The 17927-nt window shown below is 45.6% G+C and overlaps 1 protein-coding gene across 1 annotated transcript; it reads left to right on the top strand.

Moving 5' to 3' along the window:
• Positions 1–908: 908 nt before the first annotated feature.
• Positions 909–16634, top strand: kif16bb (kinesin family member 16Bb; the record flags this gene model as incomplete). Its single annotated transcript, XM_084463018.1, has 16 exons — positions 909–955; positions 1258–1327; positions 1483–1593; positions 1688–1804; positions 2543–2640; positions 3900–4009; positions 4166–4308; positions 4615–4783; positions 5267–5404; positions 6158–6333; positions 6525–6590; positions 6699–6758; positions 13711–13830; positions 14025–14043; positions 16325–16462; positions 16612–16634. 16 exons carry the CDS (start codon positions 909–911, stop codon positions 16632–16634), a joined length of 1605 nt encoding a protein of 534 aa, XP_084319144.1.
• Positions 16635–17927: the final 1293 nt, after the last annotated feature.

Here is a 17927-nt window from a genome sequence, read left to right as displayed (position 1 = left end):
CAACACAATAAGCATTCAAAGCGAACAAGAGTTAGGAGGCGACGTAAGATGCAGAGTGGTACACAGCCCAAGTTTGCTTGTTTTGAGAGTCAGTCTGCTCCGTCCCAGCGTTCTGAACAGGGCGGTGGAGTTTAGTTTAGTTTAGTTTATTGAGTTTGAAAAGGACAATGTGCACATACATTAATTGCTTTGGATAAAACAAGGCGATGCTTTGCACCAGATTTAGCAAGGAAGCTAATTTCCATCTGCAGTCCTTACATAGAACATGAACACAATGAATAGGCCTACACAATCTGCCGTGTGGACAACAAACGTTATGATCTATACCACAATAATACTATAACTACTGACAAGCATACATGCAAGTGTAGGACATACATACATACATACATACATACATACATACATACATACATACATACATACATACATACATACTATATACAGATATGTGTCAGGATACCTATCTTAATATTTTACCGTAATATTTAAGAGACTTAGAGATTTAGAGATCACCGATATTGAAATGTTTTGTCAACATGAATGATCAATAAATATGCTTTCATGGCTTTCACACATACAGTATTTCATAAATTGTTCGTAAATGAATTCCGCATAGATCCTGCCGTATTTAAAGAAAATCTCTGAGAGATATCCAGCTCCCTCTAGAGGCACTTTGCGTTAGAACAGCAGGCGAGCCTGTAACAGGTGTACAGTAGTGAATGGGTTTCTGTGGTCTCACTGCAACATAGACGCTTGTAAGATAACGTTAAAATTGAATAATTGTAGTGGGGCTATTAGTAAATCGTTTGAAGTAAACATCACAAATGTTTGTGCGTGTAGATTGTATTTGGTGAGTTGGCTATTAAGTGAATGTATTGTTCTCAGGTGTGGTGATTTGACAAACTATGGCGTCGGTTCGAGTGGCTGTCCGAGTTCGACCCTTGAACAAGAGGTTTGTACTTTAGTATAAAGAGGTTTTTACTCTGTATAAACTCTCAATTGTCACTTATATTGGACTTGCAATGCATTTGTTCAAGATGTTTGATGTTTGTTAAACTTTGTTAAACCTTAGTTCTACAGCAGTTTGCAAGATATAGGCTATATGTTTGAAACAGATAATAAAATGTTTAAAGTGATTGCAAGAAATTGCATTCACGTATCGAAGGCTACCACAACAAATACTGTAAATTTACAAACGAGCAACAAAATGTGCAAGTCTACTTACAAATATATTAATTCTTTTTGATTTCACAGAGAAAAAGAATTGTCTGCCAAAGTGATAATCCGCATGGATGGATCCACGACTTCCATATTAAACACAAAGGTGACTTATGATGCCAGGCTGACCAGTTGAGCTTCTGAGTTACTAGTTGATTGTGGGAAGTGATGGTAAAAAAAAAAAAGGTAAAGCAATTGAAGAGTGTGGCATAAAGCTCTTTTGCACTTGTTTTTGTTTGTTTGTTTATTTGTTTGAAGCGCATACCCAAAGGCGTTGTACTTGATGGGCTGAAAGATGGGAAGACATTCTCTTTCGATTTCTCCTATGATTCTACTGATGTCAGAAGGCCCAGTTTTGTGTCTCAGGAGAAGGTATCAAAATCCTTGGATTATGAAGCCTTTTCACTCTTAACCTCATAACACCTCAGGGCATAGCCTTACCTGTGCAACATTGATGTGATTGCAGGTTTTTCGTGACTTGGGGAGTGATGTCTTGACAGCTGCTTTTGAGGGGTACAATGCCTGTGTCTTTGCCTACGGCCAGACAGGTTCAGGGAAATCATACACCATGATGGGGAACCCAGTAAGAGCCCTGCTCCGTTTGTGAGGCTACACTTTTAAATGTTGTGCTTGTTGTTGGTTTCTCTCCATATACTGTGAATTAAGTGTTTGTTTGGTACAGCGATTGTATAGCTTTGTATGCAAGATAAGCTCAATGTTGTTTAACTTAAAACAACAGTCACAGCACTAACACTGCACTGTTAACTGTGCATGGGAACACACACACACACACACAAACAAACGATCCACTCTACATTAGACCCTGACTGATGGCATAATCTCAGCAGATAATCTGTACCTCTCCTCCACCTCTCTCTCTACATGTTTCTCTCTACTAATCAGAAAATGTGTTGATGGCAGCAGTCCTCTCCTCTCTGTGTTCACCTTGCACACTGGAAACTCTTGGTGGCTAATGAGATTTCTGCTTGTCTACCAGGAGACTTACGCAAGGTCATCAGGGGAGCTGCTGTCAACATGTTTGATAATCATATAGGGCTCTTAATATTCACTATCTGCTGTATGGCAATTAAGACCAGAGGGCACGTGAGTCAGACTGGAATTGCTGTTAGACTCCAGTGACTCCAAATCAGACGTGCTGGTGTTTGTAATGTGCATGAAACCCGTGTGCACAGGACAGTAGAGACGAGCCTCAGCTATATTATGAGAAAACTGTGAGACAGATTCAACTTCACCTGCCTTTGTACTAGAACGACTCCAGTATGTGCGTATAGACTCTGTAATATTTTTCACTTTCCCCTAGGGTGATCCGGGTCTGATTTCACGGATCGGTGAAGGCTTGTTCTGCCAGATATCTGCGAGGACCCAGAACGATGGGGCATCTTTCCGCACAGAGGTCAGGTAAGCAGCCGACTGAGTGCTTGGTACAGTTGCAGTAGCCAGAAACGAGGCTTTGCATACAGTATGTGAGCAGTATCCTTCACCCTTCAGGACTATGGGCCTGGAGCTCCATGTCCCAGAGAAGTTTTAGCAGCTTAAGTTACCCGCTCCTCTGGCTCCTGCAGTGTAATGAGCATGCTTCTCTAGCTCCTGTAGTGGGTGACAAATTACCAGAGAAGATCTGGCCTGGACCACCAGCGGTCATCTCTGTTGGCATTCACAGCAGCTCCCTGGCAAGACTGTCAGTCAGCGCGAGACAGGATGGAGAGGATACGCTGAAGGTGAACGTTGGCTTCATCACCATCTGCCTGATGAGGTCCTCCTAGAGCGCTGTTAGCCCACCCGACTGCCAAACCCGTCTTCATAAACGTCTGCCCTTGAGGTTATGCTGGGACTTTAACTGCTGATTTCACTCAATGAGAGGCATGGGGTAAAGAACAACACAGATATTCAGCTCCATAACCACTATTATTCTGAAGAACAGGACCATTTCCCAAATTGGATTAAACTGAATAGACAATGCACAACCAGAAAAACATGTCGTAGTCAGTTTGTTATTGAACAGAAAGAAATATAGACATGGAGAGAAGCGTTCTAAAAGACACCGCTTTCAGTTGGTTCTATGCTCTTCATGACAGAGTAAGCTGATTTTCATACAGCTCTGAGGATGAAAGAATTGAATAAACACATTCAGGGTTCTAAAAGTTAATCAGGTGGAAGTGTTTTGGCATTCATTTGTGTGCGCATAAAAATCTGTGCAGACATTAAAGGGGGCATTGTGGTTGTCTTGAGTTTTCCAAACAACTAAGCAATAACATTCACTCACTAATTCATATTAACAACCGCTCTCTTTGCTCAAGCTGTGTAACGTTCATTTGCTCAGAATTATCTTTTAATCTCAGTCGGCACAGGACAGAGAAATCAGCTTTTACTGTTCAAGTCAGGCTTCTTTAAAGTTTTAGTGGTCTTTCTGTCTTTGCGTGTCTTTTGTATGGTTAGGTGGCATGTGTTCTTTAAAAATGGAATTGCTTCATGAAATGTTATTTGTGTCATTAGATCGGTGATATTTGTTAGGATGGCTAAGAGCTGCTATTCAAGAACAAGCCTTTCCTGGAGATGCTAATTTAAACAAACTTCCAAACGCTTTTGGGCAGCCCTTCCCTGTTTGTGTTAAAATCCTCTTGGGTGTGAAACGTTCCATTCTCCTCACATGGTACCAGCTACTTGGAGATATACAACGAGCGAGTGCAGGACCTTCTCAAAAAGACATCCACAGAGCACGGCAGCCTGAGAGTGCGAGAACATCCCAAAGACGGACCTTATGTTGAGGGTAAGACTGTCGGATGACGGCACCCACAAGCTTCCTCTGTAGAGAGTAGCCTGTGGTTATGGTGCTAGAAACGCTGTGTGTGTGTGCGTGTTGTGTGTGTTGTGTGTGTGTGTGTGTGTGTGTGTGTGTGTGTGGGGGGGGGGGGGGGGGGGTCAGGCCTGTCTAAGCACTCGGTTCAGAGCTACAGGGATGTGGAGGAGCTGATGACGTTGGGGAACGCCAAGCGCACCACTGCCAGCACGGGCATGAACGACGTCAGCAGTCGCTCTCATGCCATCTTCACCATCAACTTCACACAGGTGAACAAATACACACACACACTTCTAGGGACCCATTTGTCTTGAAGACATCTTTTTATATTCTGGAATTTCAAGCGTTTAGCTGGATACAGCCGTACATCTTAAGTGCCGCAGTTTGTGGCGGGGTGCATCTACAGGCTTCCTCTGAGATCATCATGAGAAATGGTTGAACGAACCCAGATAGGCGGCGAGGAGACTGCACAGACCTTTTCAAAAGGCTCTCTCTCGGCACAAACAGATGTTTTACCTGGTGTGTGCGTGCGCGTGTGTGTGCGCGCGTGTGTGCGTGTGCGTGTGCTGCCACAGGCTCTTTTTGATGCTGATTTGCCCAGTGAGACGGTGAGTAAGATCCACCTGGTGGACCTAGCGGGCAGTGAGAGGGCTGACGCCACGCGTGCCACCGGTGCCCGGCTGAAGGAGGGAGCCAACATCAACAAGTCCCTGGTCACCCTGGCCAGCGTCATCTCAGCCCTGGGTAAATGGACAATAACAATTGACTGTATACTGGAATTTTAATAATTGTACCGCCTATATTACAGTCACAGTCATCCATGATTGGATGCAATAAGTACTGGAATGAGGAATTGATTAGTGCTGATAAGATATTGGTTAAGATGCTGGTTACATATAGCAAATAAACTTTCTATTCTGTAAGTGGGTTATTGGATGCCTGATATGCCATGACAGCTACTGGCTCAGGAGGACATTTACTAGATCCACGGCACAAACATGACTTGTATAAACACTGACATGGCAATGCATGAGTGGCGCTAAGCGGTTCCGTAGTTATAACTACATTACTGGCTCTCGTAGGAGGAAATGCTCTAAATGTCAATGTCCTTAAATGTTTAACTCATCCGTTTGCGTTCACTTTTTTGTAAGATAACTTTACCGACATGACTTTTATTTTTTATTTTATTGAAGTCATCAGTGTTTGATTCTCTGTCTGGCATGCTAGCTGACCTGAGTGAGAGTGGACGGAGTCCCAAGGTGGGCGGGAGGAAGAAGCAGGTCTTCGTTCCCTACAGAGACTCTGTGTTGACATGGCTACTGAAGGACAGCCTGGGAGGCAACTCCAAGACCATCATGATAGCCAGTACAGTAGATTTCTCTGATACCACCTCTACCAAAGACCATCATGATGGCCAGTAGGGTAGTTCTCTCTGATACCACCTCTACCAAAGACCATCATGATGGCCAGTAGGGTAGTTCTCTCTGATACCACCTCTACCAAAGACCATCATGATGGCCAGTAGGGTAGTTCTCTCTGATACCACCTCTACCAAAGACCATCATGATACCCAATATGGTAGATTTCTCTGAGACACTGTATTAGGATAATACCATTTCTACTAACATGCTTTTACCCTTTTGAACAGTATATCTCTTAGGCTAATACCTCTACCGAAGCAGATTTTTAGCCGTTTAGAACATGTAGATGTTTTATTGGACATGTACACACATACACGTACTAGGAATTTGACTAGGGTTAAGGTATACGCTGTTGTAGATGACATAGGACAGGACAGTGCAAATGCAATACAAAAACAGTGCAAATATAAAATTCAGTGCAATATACCAAATATGAAAAAACAAAAAACAAACTGTATATACACTTCTACCAAAATGCTTTTACTGTTATGTACAGTATATATCTTAGGCTAATACCACCTCCACCAAATCAGGCATTTATGTATCATCTATCTCTTATCTCTTATGTACAGCGCCAGTTTTTACACTTGCCTTATCCACATGAAATGGTGTCTTTGAACTGTCTATTGAAGTGGATGGTGGTTGCATTGTGTAACCCCACCTGTTGTGTTTTACGTTGATTTCCCCCATTTTGTAGCCGTTTCTCCCGCCGATGTGAACTACGGAGAGACCCTGAGCACCCTGCGCTACGCCAACCGAGCGAAGAACATCGTCAACTCCCCCGCCGTGAACGAGGACGCCAGCGTGAGGCTGATCAGAGAACTGCAGGCGGAGATCGCCAGGCTCAGAGGCATGGTGGGCCTGGCAGACCAGGTGCGAAGAGAACCGGTGTACCCCGGGACCGAGCCCTGCTGTCGGGAGCGAGCCTCTTAATGAGAATGGCGCACGCTCTGGGCTCTGTCCAATCGGTTGTTGTTGTTTGTGTTAAGAGTTGTTTCATGGTCACGCATTTGTTAAAGCTTGAAGGGTCATGGACGTGGCCATCTGTACACGTCTCTCCTCAGGCTCCCCACCGGGACCCGTCCTCCAGTCTCAGAGCAGAGCAGAAGCTCCATCAGAACGAGGCCAAGGTGAGTCACACACCTGTTCATCTAATGGACCACTAATGTGTAGGGTAATGTTCAACTGTAAACATGATGTTACCCAGCTAACTACGATGCGTCTCTGGTCTCTCTCAGGTGTTGGAGCTGACCAAGGAATGGACCAGAAAGTGGGGGGAAACGCAGAACATTCTGAAGGTAGGTGTGATATTACCTCATTATCTCCTCTGACGGTTTCATAGTCGAAACACGTACAGGAAAGAGACGGCTCAAAGGATTTTGTGTCACGACTCGTTTGCACCCTCTCTTGTGTGATTCCCTCCGTCTCAGTTCCTTGAACGAACACACACAACACACACACAACACACACACACACACACACACACACACACACACACACACACACCAAGCCCAACAGATGGCCTTGTGCAGTGTCTGAGCTTCAGGCCCGTCTGTCCAGTTGGTGAGAACCTCTGAAGGCCACAGGAGTTTGACACATTAGCATTATTTAATGTTTTAGTCCTTGGCAGGCTGGCATCTTCCACCATTCTGTCGCATGGATCTTTTCTGTGTGGAAGCCAACACAGGGGGAAAAAAATAAAAATAAAAGTATCCTGGGACCAATTTAGAGATGGTTTTCTAGACTCTAGAGGCCCAGCATGTCTGGCTGAGCTGTCTGGTGCAGGAAACCAGCCGGCTGATATTCAGAGGAGGGTAATTGAGGATTATCACTTGATGTAGCACTTTGTTCTCATGTTTACTAGATTCTCCTCAGCTCTCTTTCTTCTCTTTTCAATCATGGCGCCGTGACTATAAGTAGAATAATCCGACTTGCAAAACACCACAAATCATGTCAGAAAGTGGAACTGGAGTTCTGAAAACGTGTGTTTGCAAAAAGTTTCTTTTGCTTTTGCTTTTATAAGGAACTTAGAGTTGACCTTGGGCCTGCGTGATCCAAACAATGTTATTGTTCCACTGTAAGCTTATTCTGTGCACCAATCCACTCCGTCATGGCTTTCTGAGTGTTGCTTGGAAGGCTTATAGCACAAAAGGTTGAATGCGCTGAGTGCCAGGGTTTGATGTTGTGGGTGCATAAAAGGTCTGTGTTTCTAGTGTTGCCAGTTACTCCTACATTAATTTAAGCGTGCTACATGAAAGCCTGCCGCCGATGGCCTGTTTCATAATTTTTTTGGGGGGCAGGGTGTAGTTCAGATATCCCACCAGCGGGTGTCACTGCGGCTCTTTTGAAAGGCGCCATCTGTCTGAGGGACCTGGGAAGGGTAATAAAAGGAGAAAGTCAACCTGGCGTTTATATTTAATTTTCCAGCTATTTAGATTAGAATGGCATCCTACCACCATTAGAGCTAGTTTAATGATCCTGAAGTCAACATCTGACATGGCGAGGAGAGAGAGGGAATGAGCTTGGGAAGCACATCTGACATGCCTTCTCAAGCCCATAGGTTTCCTTCGTCTCAAGGAGAGGAGGCACGAGGCCTCAGCCCCCCCCCCCCCACCACCACCATCATCATCACACCTCAGTCTGCCAGCCCAGAGTTTCACCCTCAACAGGAAGCAATTCTTTCCTTAGGACTCGGCTGAATTAGTGTCTAACAGTGGTGTAGTGGAGGGTATACGGAGGGATACAGATACTATATATCTATGGACCCACAGTATACCCACTTCTTTATCTATGGACCCACAGTATACACACTTCTTTATCTATGGATCCACAGTATACCCACTTTATCTATGGATCCACAGTACACCCACTTCTTTACCCATGGACCCACAGTATACCCACTTTTTTAAACACCACCAATGCAAAAACTGTAATATTTCTGCTACAGTATACCCACTTTCTTCAGTCAGAGTATACCCACATCACCACTAAGCTCCACAACACCACCAAAAAGGCATCTGTTTGGACCGTACAGAGCCATAAGGCCTGTCAGTTATCATGTGGATGGGGACGGCATCCTCATCCCTGGGGTGTACAGGCCTAATGTACTATGATACATAAGATGTAACTGCTGTGCAGGTAGGCGCTCTCTCCAGTAGCTCTTACGCTATGTCTGTCATCTGTCTCCCTTGCTTGACAGCCCCGTCTCGATGCTTAACCCGCAGATAAAGAGCAACACCACCACAGGGCCTCTCTGTCGGAGGACGCGCTCAGAACAGGTCGTCCGGAATTCGAATCACATTCTCTCTCTCTCTCTCTCTCTCTCTCTCTCTGTGCACGTTGCCTCCGAAGTGAAAAGGCATGCAGTGGTCAGTATTGAATTTGCAGTGGAAAAGAGTAGACGCTGGAGAATTCATAATGAAGAGAGATTATGAAACGCCTCCCACCGCCCACACCTGAATCCCAGTGAGCGAGGGGTATTGACGTTAAAACGTGGGTATTGACCGCGTGTCCCTGAGTGTTTGGTTGCCGAGTGCGGGCGGACACGTGAAGCCTGTTGGAGCATATTTCAGGCCGGTGGTATTGAAGTTCATTACAAGCTGCCACTGCTGCTAATTAAGTGGTTTTGATTAGTTGCATATGGCACATTCATTGCTGTGTGTCCGGCATACTGATTAAAGTGGCCATGTTGTAAATCTCTGGTTGCGTGTTCAAGAGGGGAGTGGAAGTGACTCTGTGCTCAGGTGCTCCCAGCCGTCCCACTCCATCTAGAGAGGGCGGATATGATGCACGACACAACGTGACATCTGGGCTGGAAAGGCCACTCCTTGGTGGCCACCGGCTCGCACACCGACATTGCCATAACTCTTTAAGTGTTTGATGAACGACTTTATGGATTTGACATTTGTCTCCCCTCCCCCCCGGTACATTTGCATTCGGCACAGATGGAAAAAAAAATGTAGAGAGCACAAAGTTTTCTGCGTGGAATGAATGGAGGAGAGCCAATAGCTCAGGCGTGTGGCTGTATCTGTTCAGAAGCACAGCGCACCTTCCTGTCAGCCATGCTTGTATCATATACGTGGCTGAGGTACCAGAAGGGCTCGGCTTAAGCACAAGTGAAGTAGTATGAACCGTGGCTTTCCTTGTTGGTAAAAGAGCTTAAGCAGCTTTCATGCAGGCTGACCTCTGACCTGTGTGCGCACGTGCGTGCGTGTTCAGGAGAGGCTCCCATGTCTCTTATGTTCTTGTCCTCGGTTATTGTCCGCACCTCCCAGCAGCTCGTTCATCCAACCTCCTCCTATTCTTCCCCCACTTCTGTGTGTGAAGGGGTGAAAGAAAGCGGAAGAGGGCCTCTAACCAGCACTAGGGGAAATTGCTGTTTAGGTTGTGAGGCGGAGAGCCGAGAACAGTGTAAACAGAATTTGAATACCCTATCCAAGGCAGATTTGGATGCAAATGTATGCGTCCTCAGCCTCCCAAGATTGGTTGGAGGGTAGGTAGGAAAGGGAAGGTAGATATTATTATGGGATGGACTGATAGAGACACGGTGGCAGGGGTGGCAGGAACAGTGAAGCAAGACACACACACAGACACACACACACACACACACTGATGGCTGATCCTGCCATTTATTTCAGTTTTGAAGAAAGGAGTTTGATGATTAGTGAATTCAAAAATGTTTTGTAGGACTTGTGGATAGAAAGAGCTCAGTGAAAATCGGTTGGAGCTTTGCTCCCCAAATGTGCTGGGAGGGATGATTGTTTTGAGTCAGTTTTTTGGAACCAGCACTGAAACCCATTTCTGTGATTTGCGTAATCTTTCCATTTCCCTTGACTCAAACCTGCTAGGATCAGCAGTCATCATAGATTGAAATATAGAACCTTGTATTTCTTGGTTCTGGCTGTGTTCACCCCTCATTGTCTGGATTCTGTCAGCACTTCAAAGACATTTTTCATCATTACTGCATTTCATGACCTTATCGTATCCACTCGGTCAGCAGCTACCCCTCATATATCATTGCAACCTTTTTTTTGATGTTCTAGAACTTTTACTTTACTTGTTAACTGTGATGGCGTGAAGCAAAGGAACTCCACAATACCTGCTCGTTCACGTTCTATGCTAGCAGCAACAACAAATTGTGAGAGGCATATATTTCGATTAACAGTGAAAACAGCAAGCAGGTAGTTATTCTCCAATCTCCTGTAAACTTCCTCCACTCAAGTTAGCACTCCAGATGAAGACCTCATCCGTGCCTGGGTGAGGGGTTTCCATTGATGTGGGGCTCGTAGTGTTTCTCCAGGCGAGGTGGACGGAGGGTGAGGACGGGATGATTGGGTAGCCTTCACAAAAGCTCTCCTGCATAGTAAAAAGGGAGGGGGGGCGTGAGGAGCTGAGACGCTCAGAAATCCATTAAAATGTTGACCCAACTGCAGATGATGCCGTTAATGGCAACTTAAATGCTGCCCGAGCCTGGCTGTTAGTTCGGAGCAGAGTTAATTATGTCTACCACCTGCCTCAAATCAGAGAGGGAGAGAGAGAGGGGGGAGAGAGGAGAGGGAGGGGCAGAAGAGGGAGGGAGGGAGAGGGGAGTGAGAGGGGAGAAGGACAGGGGAGAAAAATGTGTGAGTGTGAGAGAGAGAGAGAAGAGATGGGTGTGTGTGAGTGAGAGGGAGAGAATCTCATCCCGTCTTCCTGATGTCTGTGGAAAGTGACACAGTGCATTAATCTACCAGACTGCTCTCCACCTCTAATGAAGTCTGTGAAGAATCCTTTTAATTAAGCACAGAGCTGGAGTCGATGCCTCTCCCTCTCCATTAAAAAAAAAAGAAAAAAAAAAGGATTTCACCCATCTCACTCCTGTCGATGAGGTGTGTGTGTGTGTGTGTGTGTGTGGGGGGGGGGAATCTCTCACTCTGCTGCTGAATCTATATGAAGGGTGGAGAAGGAGGAGGAGTTTATGTACGTTATTGGCTTCTCCATATGTGAGCCTTTTTTTCCGGCTCAGCCTCTTGGGAGAGTACTTAGGATAATCCATCGCAATTTGAGGCCTGAGTCCCACATCGTAACACACAGAGGAGTTCTCCCAGTCCCCACAGGGCCGCACGTGCGCGCACACACACACACACACACACACACACACACACACACACACACATACACACACACTGTCAGTCGCACACACAGACACGCACACACACACACACACACACACACACACACACACACACACACACACACACACAGTCAGTCGCACACACAAACACACATACACGCACAGTCAATCGCACACACACAAACACACACTCAGTCAGCAAGGGCCAATACAGAGAACGGATCATTAGCCTTGAACCCGAGTTGGGATAGTTTGCTCTTTAATTGCTTGATTTAATGTGCCAGCTTCAGTTACTTCGTGTCTCTGAAGGCCAGGATGTTGGGGGTCTATGATTGGCTGCCTGCCTGTCTGGTCCCAGTGTCTGGTGTCATTTTCTAAGCCAAACCCTTCATTAAAGCAGACCTGTCCTGAACACCCTGACACAATTCCTTGACACAATATCACGAATAAGTCATAGGCAACTGGCTGTGCATCTTTACCTGACTTGTTTTGAGGCAATCTAGGTCACACACACACACACACACACACACACACACACACACACACACACACACACACACACACACACACACACACACACACACACACACACACACACACACACACACAAACCTCTGTGACTCTCTTATGTAGGCAGTGTGTTGCATGCCTGCACCAACATCAGCTGGGCAGTCGAGCAGAGCACATGCGGAGCAAACCAGAGGGGGGAAGTGTAGCCGTCGCAAGCTATAAAAATGGCTTTCACGGACGAAATCCATTTTTCTGCTTCTTATCACCTTCCTGTTCAGAGGGGCTGAAATGCCATTAAATACATATTTAAATGCCATTAAATACATATTTAACAGGTATTTCCGGACAAGGGGAATGGATTTTTCCACGTGGACATTGATTTCAGGCTGACTGTTGAGTTTCTGGAGTGACTGGTAAATGTTGGAGCGTGATTGCCTGTAATCTGAATGTCAGAATTATGGGTCAGTATTAATCATACAGGCTGTGAAATATGGACCTTAAAACCCTTTCATAAAACCCAGGATATTTGTGTGAATAAATACAGGCATCTCATAGTGGAAAATGGCCATAGTGCCTTTATGAAATTGTGTTTTATAATGATTTATATTTCTCCCCCGTATTCCGTGCCATTTTCAAAGGACATGGCATTAAATCCTGATCTGTGTGTACGAGGACACAGTGCTTCACAAGAATAGGGACAGGCTGGAGATGCTTGGAATGAGAGGTGAAACTTTGACCTCAGTTTGACCTTTCGTATGCCCCTCCTCCCCCAAGTAATGTACTGCATATAACGTCAGCCCAAGTTTCTTCTGATCCGCCACTGACTGACTTCCACTGTTCCTTATACATTAGCGTTAACGGCACTGCAGAGTGTTTCTAGGCCTGTGCCATGACTGGAACCAGCGGTGCTCTCCGTGTGTGTGCTGCGCGGGCCTGTGTGTGCGGTTAACTCGCTGCGGTTTCGCTCCGTGAATGCCGTGTACAGTTTGGCTGTAGCCATAGTAATCGGAATGATTTACGCCCACCCCCCCCGAGCCCCACACACACTCTTGCCGTTACTCTGACACTTCCCGGCAACGCGTGGTTGGACCGAGCGGTGCTATTATTCAGCGTGGCCTTCGGGCTAAGGGAGAGCGGCGCTCGTGCAGAATTCACTTTTCTGCCGTTCGCCATTAAATGTCTTGTCAGCGTTTTTTGTTTTATATTGTGCACCAGGCTCTGTCTCTCCCGAGCTGTATACGTGCGGAGGATGCAATTTTCTCACTCTTCTGTCGCCGTCACTCCGAGGCCCCTGCGGCCGATCGACACAGCTCTTCTCTGTCCTGGCCCTGCAGTGGTGGAATGAACTGACCACAAGACAGCAGAGTCACTGCCCATCTTTCACTGTAGGCTCAAAGCTCACCTCTTCAAGAAATACTACCAGGATCCTACCTCTTAAAGCGCTTATTGTATTTATATTTTGCTACTCATGCACTTTCGCTTTTGCACTAGATTATGCTCTTAATCACTTGTTTATAAAGGCGATGCACTTATAATCTCTGGTGAGTAGCAGTACACTGACTGCCTTTGTTAAATGCAATTATTGTAAGTGGCTTTGGATTGTAATGTAAAGTAATGTGGTCCTACAGGAGGAGACGCTGGCGTTGAGAAAGGAGGGCAGTGGAGTGGTCCTGGACTCGGAGCTGCCCCACCTGATCGGCATCGATGATGACCTCCTCAGTACTGGAATCATCCTCTATCATCTGAGAGTGAGTGGCAAGGCCCGCCCTCCATCTCAAATTAATGCCATACACATAATCTCTATGAAGCCGGCTTTATTAAGTCTAGAGAAAATCCATACTCATTTCTCCCGCATGATTTGTATACATTTTTTATTTTCTTTGGAGGAAAGACAGTTTGCTAACGGGCTTCCCATGTGGCTCTGTCTGTATTGTCGTTGCAGGAGGGCCGGACGCTGGTCGGTAGGGCTGGGACTTTTGCCCCAAAATCATATTCGAAGTTCGTTTATTTATTAATAATAATATTCGAATATATTCGAATTATTATTAATAATATTTTTACCATTAAATTCTTACAGAAAGACCTACCTAGGTATTAAAATAAAGTTGTGCACATTCTGTCCACTAGTGGGCATTGTATCATAGGCAATATCGATAAGCAATGATGTTTTCAGAAGCAAATACAAGTCTTTGTCAACAACCGTTCTTTTAATTTATGTCAGACCCTGGCTTGAACAGTAGGTTTTCACTGTTTGACAAAAATAAATAAAAATAAGCCAGTCAGGCTAGGTACTGAAAGACAAATAAAAGATAAATAAAGGTAGTAGGATGTATATCCCATTAATCAAACATGTAGCCTAGGCTAAATCAGAACTTGCCATTATGGGCTATCTGGCTGCAGTATGTAAGACTCAACAACCCTCGTCAACCAGGAGCCGGTTGCACCAGTCATTACTAAGTGGTGACTAGGCCTATAACCTAAGTGGTGACTAACTCGAGATTTGGTCACTACTAAATTTAAATGGGTTGCACCACTCACGACTAGTTCCTACAACTAAATATGTACACCACCCTGGGAGGTGGTGTAAGTGATGACTAGTGCGAGGAAGTAGCGTCTTCAACTCTGCTATTAGGACGGAGGTGGGCTGAAACATTGTAGCTAAATCTGTCGGTGGAAAAATTATTTTTTTTAGCAGATGTCTTAGTTATATCAAGATTAAGCTAACTATTGGCACCGGTGTGCTTATTGGTGTCATATTTAATAGGTTTGAGTAATTTCACGATCGAGCTAGCTAACCACCTTTAGCTCAATTGGCTCAGTTGCTGGTTAGCGATGAGAGGGGGAGTCCCAGCCGAGTTGATAACCCTCTGTTGCGGGTCTTGGGGATGCAACGGTCGGCTGGGATCCTCATAGTTAACCAGCAACTGGTCAGTGGACTGTACCAGGCAGCCTACGGTATGTCTGAATCAAAGGTTATCAAACAAGCTTGGGAACTAGCTGGCTAGGATAATTTAAGCATAACAATCCAACGGCTAACTCCCCCAAAAGAACCCCTCCACTGCACAAGCACCAACTCCAATAATAATAATAAGCACAAGCTACCGAGTGCAACGTTAGCCTTGCTAACGGAGATAATGAATTTGGAGAAGAGTGTTGCAGCTGGTGCTAAACGAGGCAAAGGAAGAATATTTTGTGGACTATTATCACATCCATTTCACAGTTGGGATTATACAGAAAGGTGAGGATCGAGCCTGTGTTGGATGACCAACTCAAATGCCTGGCTAGCTCAATATTGTTGTAAGTTTAACATGAATCGCATATGCGAGCCGGAGCCCGTCGCTTTCACTGGATGACTCGTGAAGCATGCTACATTTATCTCGCATACTAAACATGTTTTCGTGGAGTAGTACAGGTATGTACTAAATCGTATGTAGTAGGCGAGTTGCAGTATGTACTATATAGTATATGGACATTCGGACACGGCCCAAGCTCCTTGGTAAGGGCTGGGTAAGGGCGATCAACCTCCTTGTTTACATTTTTACTTGCCGATTGGCTATTTGGATCCTGCCGTCACAGTCATACAACGACTATTTTTTAGTAACTAGTTAGTAGTTACTAGTTAAGACAACGCCTAAATTGCCGTGGTGCAACCGAAATAAGATACCAACTAATATGCGACTAACTAGTAGCAACTAAGAGTTTAGTCAGTGTTTAGGCGTGACTAAATGCTTGGGTTTAGACAAACTGGTGCAACCCAGTCTAGGGGTATAGATTTCAATCTCCTCCAGCGTGGTTGTGGGCGTTGGCGAGGCCATTGTTCTGCTAACTAAGTGCTAACTAACGTCACCTCCTACAGGTCCAATAGCCTTGCTAATGAGCTCGCGATTGCAACTTCACCAGGCGTGAAAAACCCTCTGAATCTGAATCAAAAGCAACGTTTGCTAGCCAACACATTTACAAAACTTACAGGTTCGAATATTAAGGGCTGCCTAATATTCGTTCGAATACCAGTATTTCTGTCAATATTCGAATTATATTCGAATCCCGAAGTTCGGACTCCCAGCCCTACTGGTCGGTCGAGATGAGGCATCGTCCAATCAGGATATCGGTGAGTCAGGAGGAAGTGGGAATCTGCTCAGCCGGGCTGTCTGTTGAGCAGGACACTGGCTGGGAATGGATATTCTCACATCGCACGTGTAACTCACTCTCTCACTCACTCATGTTTTCTGATCTGCCCCCCAGTGCTCCATGGTCCTGGTCTCCAGACTGAACACTGTGTATTTGAGAACAGAGCTGGGACCGTGACCCTGACCCCCCAGCCTGGCGCCTGGTGCGCCGTCAACGCCATGGCAATCTCTCAGCCTTGTCATCTCACCCAGGGTAACGCCCCTCACCCAACCTCATCAACTTTCATCCAAATCGGGACCGTATTTTTGAATGTGTCTTTGTACACTACATTTTCGGTACACAGTCTGTGTAGGTGTGGTACAAGTTCATGTCCAATGTTCTTATGCAAATTCCACTCTTAGGACATGCCGACACAAACAGCTAGATGGTGGGTGAGTGCGCCAGCCCTCTGTGCTCTTGTTTTTAATTAGATCAGACAAGATTGCTGCTTTTCATCCCGCGGCTCATGGAATCCACTTTACATTCCCGTCTCCCCCATCGGTGTTGTGGCCGTGTGTGCGTGACCTGTGAGAGTGGATGTAGGCGCTGCTCTCCGTGGGGCAGATGCCATTTCTCTTACTAAACATTTTTGCCGGGCGAGAGGGCTCAGACAAAGCCTCAGACAAAAGCCCCAGGCCCCTCCACTTAATTGGCAGATGGAGCTGATAGGGCGGGCGGGTTTGAAGTGGTGCGAGAGGATTAACCTTTCAGAGGAGAGGGGCCGAAACCTGCAGTCCTCCTGGGCCAGGAGAGCCCCCTCCGCGCGCCAGCACCCCAAACCCGCCTTAACCCCGCGGCCGCCCCCAACCCCCCCCCCCCGCATCACTCTTTCTGTGCCAGATAAAAACAGAGCCGGGTGCCACATATCAAAGACTCCAGCCACGATGCTCCTCTATCGAAACCATTTCAATTTATTCAGTATCCCCTTCAGAAAACGCCGGCATCCAAACCCATTTTCTTTGAACAAATGATAGTCATTTCAGGGCCCCGGTGCGGCCCAGATCCATCACAGCAGGATTACTATTGGGTGCTCAGGAGAGGGAGCAGGAGAATGAGAGAGGAGAGCCAAAAAAAAATCTGGGAATGTGTAGCTTATGCTGGGTGCACACTATAGGATTTTACATCCAGCATTAGGCTTGCCCCCTGAAAGTTGAATCATCTGTTGGAGACCAGTCAGTTGACAGAGTCATCGAGCAGTCTTTTTTTCTATTTTAAACAGGATATAATAGAAGCTTAGAAAATGCACAGGGACAACATCTCACTGAGGAATTATAAATAAGGGGAATAAATATATTTTCCCCAAAAAATAATGTGCTGGTGCTGGTGGTTAACTAATCAGAGATGGGGAAAACGGAGGTGCAGTGGTTGGTAAACTAGGCTGGCTATAACCATGTCTCAGAAAACAAGCCCAAAGTGTGGCAGCATTTCAAACTTTTGAAGAACAACCCTAACAAAGGGAAATGCAAAGCGTTCTTGCACTCTGTATGCAAGAATTCACTTATCTAACCACTTGACATTGCATAGCTAGGCCGCCATTCTGCAGTTATCTGGGCTGATTTACTATATTTACAATACATATAAATTAATGCAGACAATACATTTACAAGGCTAATTCAAATATATGTTACAGTATATATTATATCTCTGCTAGGCGCTTGTTTTAAACAGAAATATGTGT

Source organism: Borostomias antarcticus, assembly GCF_949987555.1.
Source record: "Borostomias antarcticus genome assembly, contig: scaffold_60, whole genome shotgun sequence".
Classification (NCBI taxonomy): Eukaryota; Metazoa; Chordata; class Actinopteri; order Stomiiformes; family Stomiidae; genus Borostomias; species Borostomias antarcticus.
Note: the sequence above shows the minus strand (reverse complement) of the source record. Positions and strands in the feature narration are given on the sequence as shown.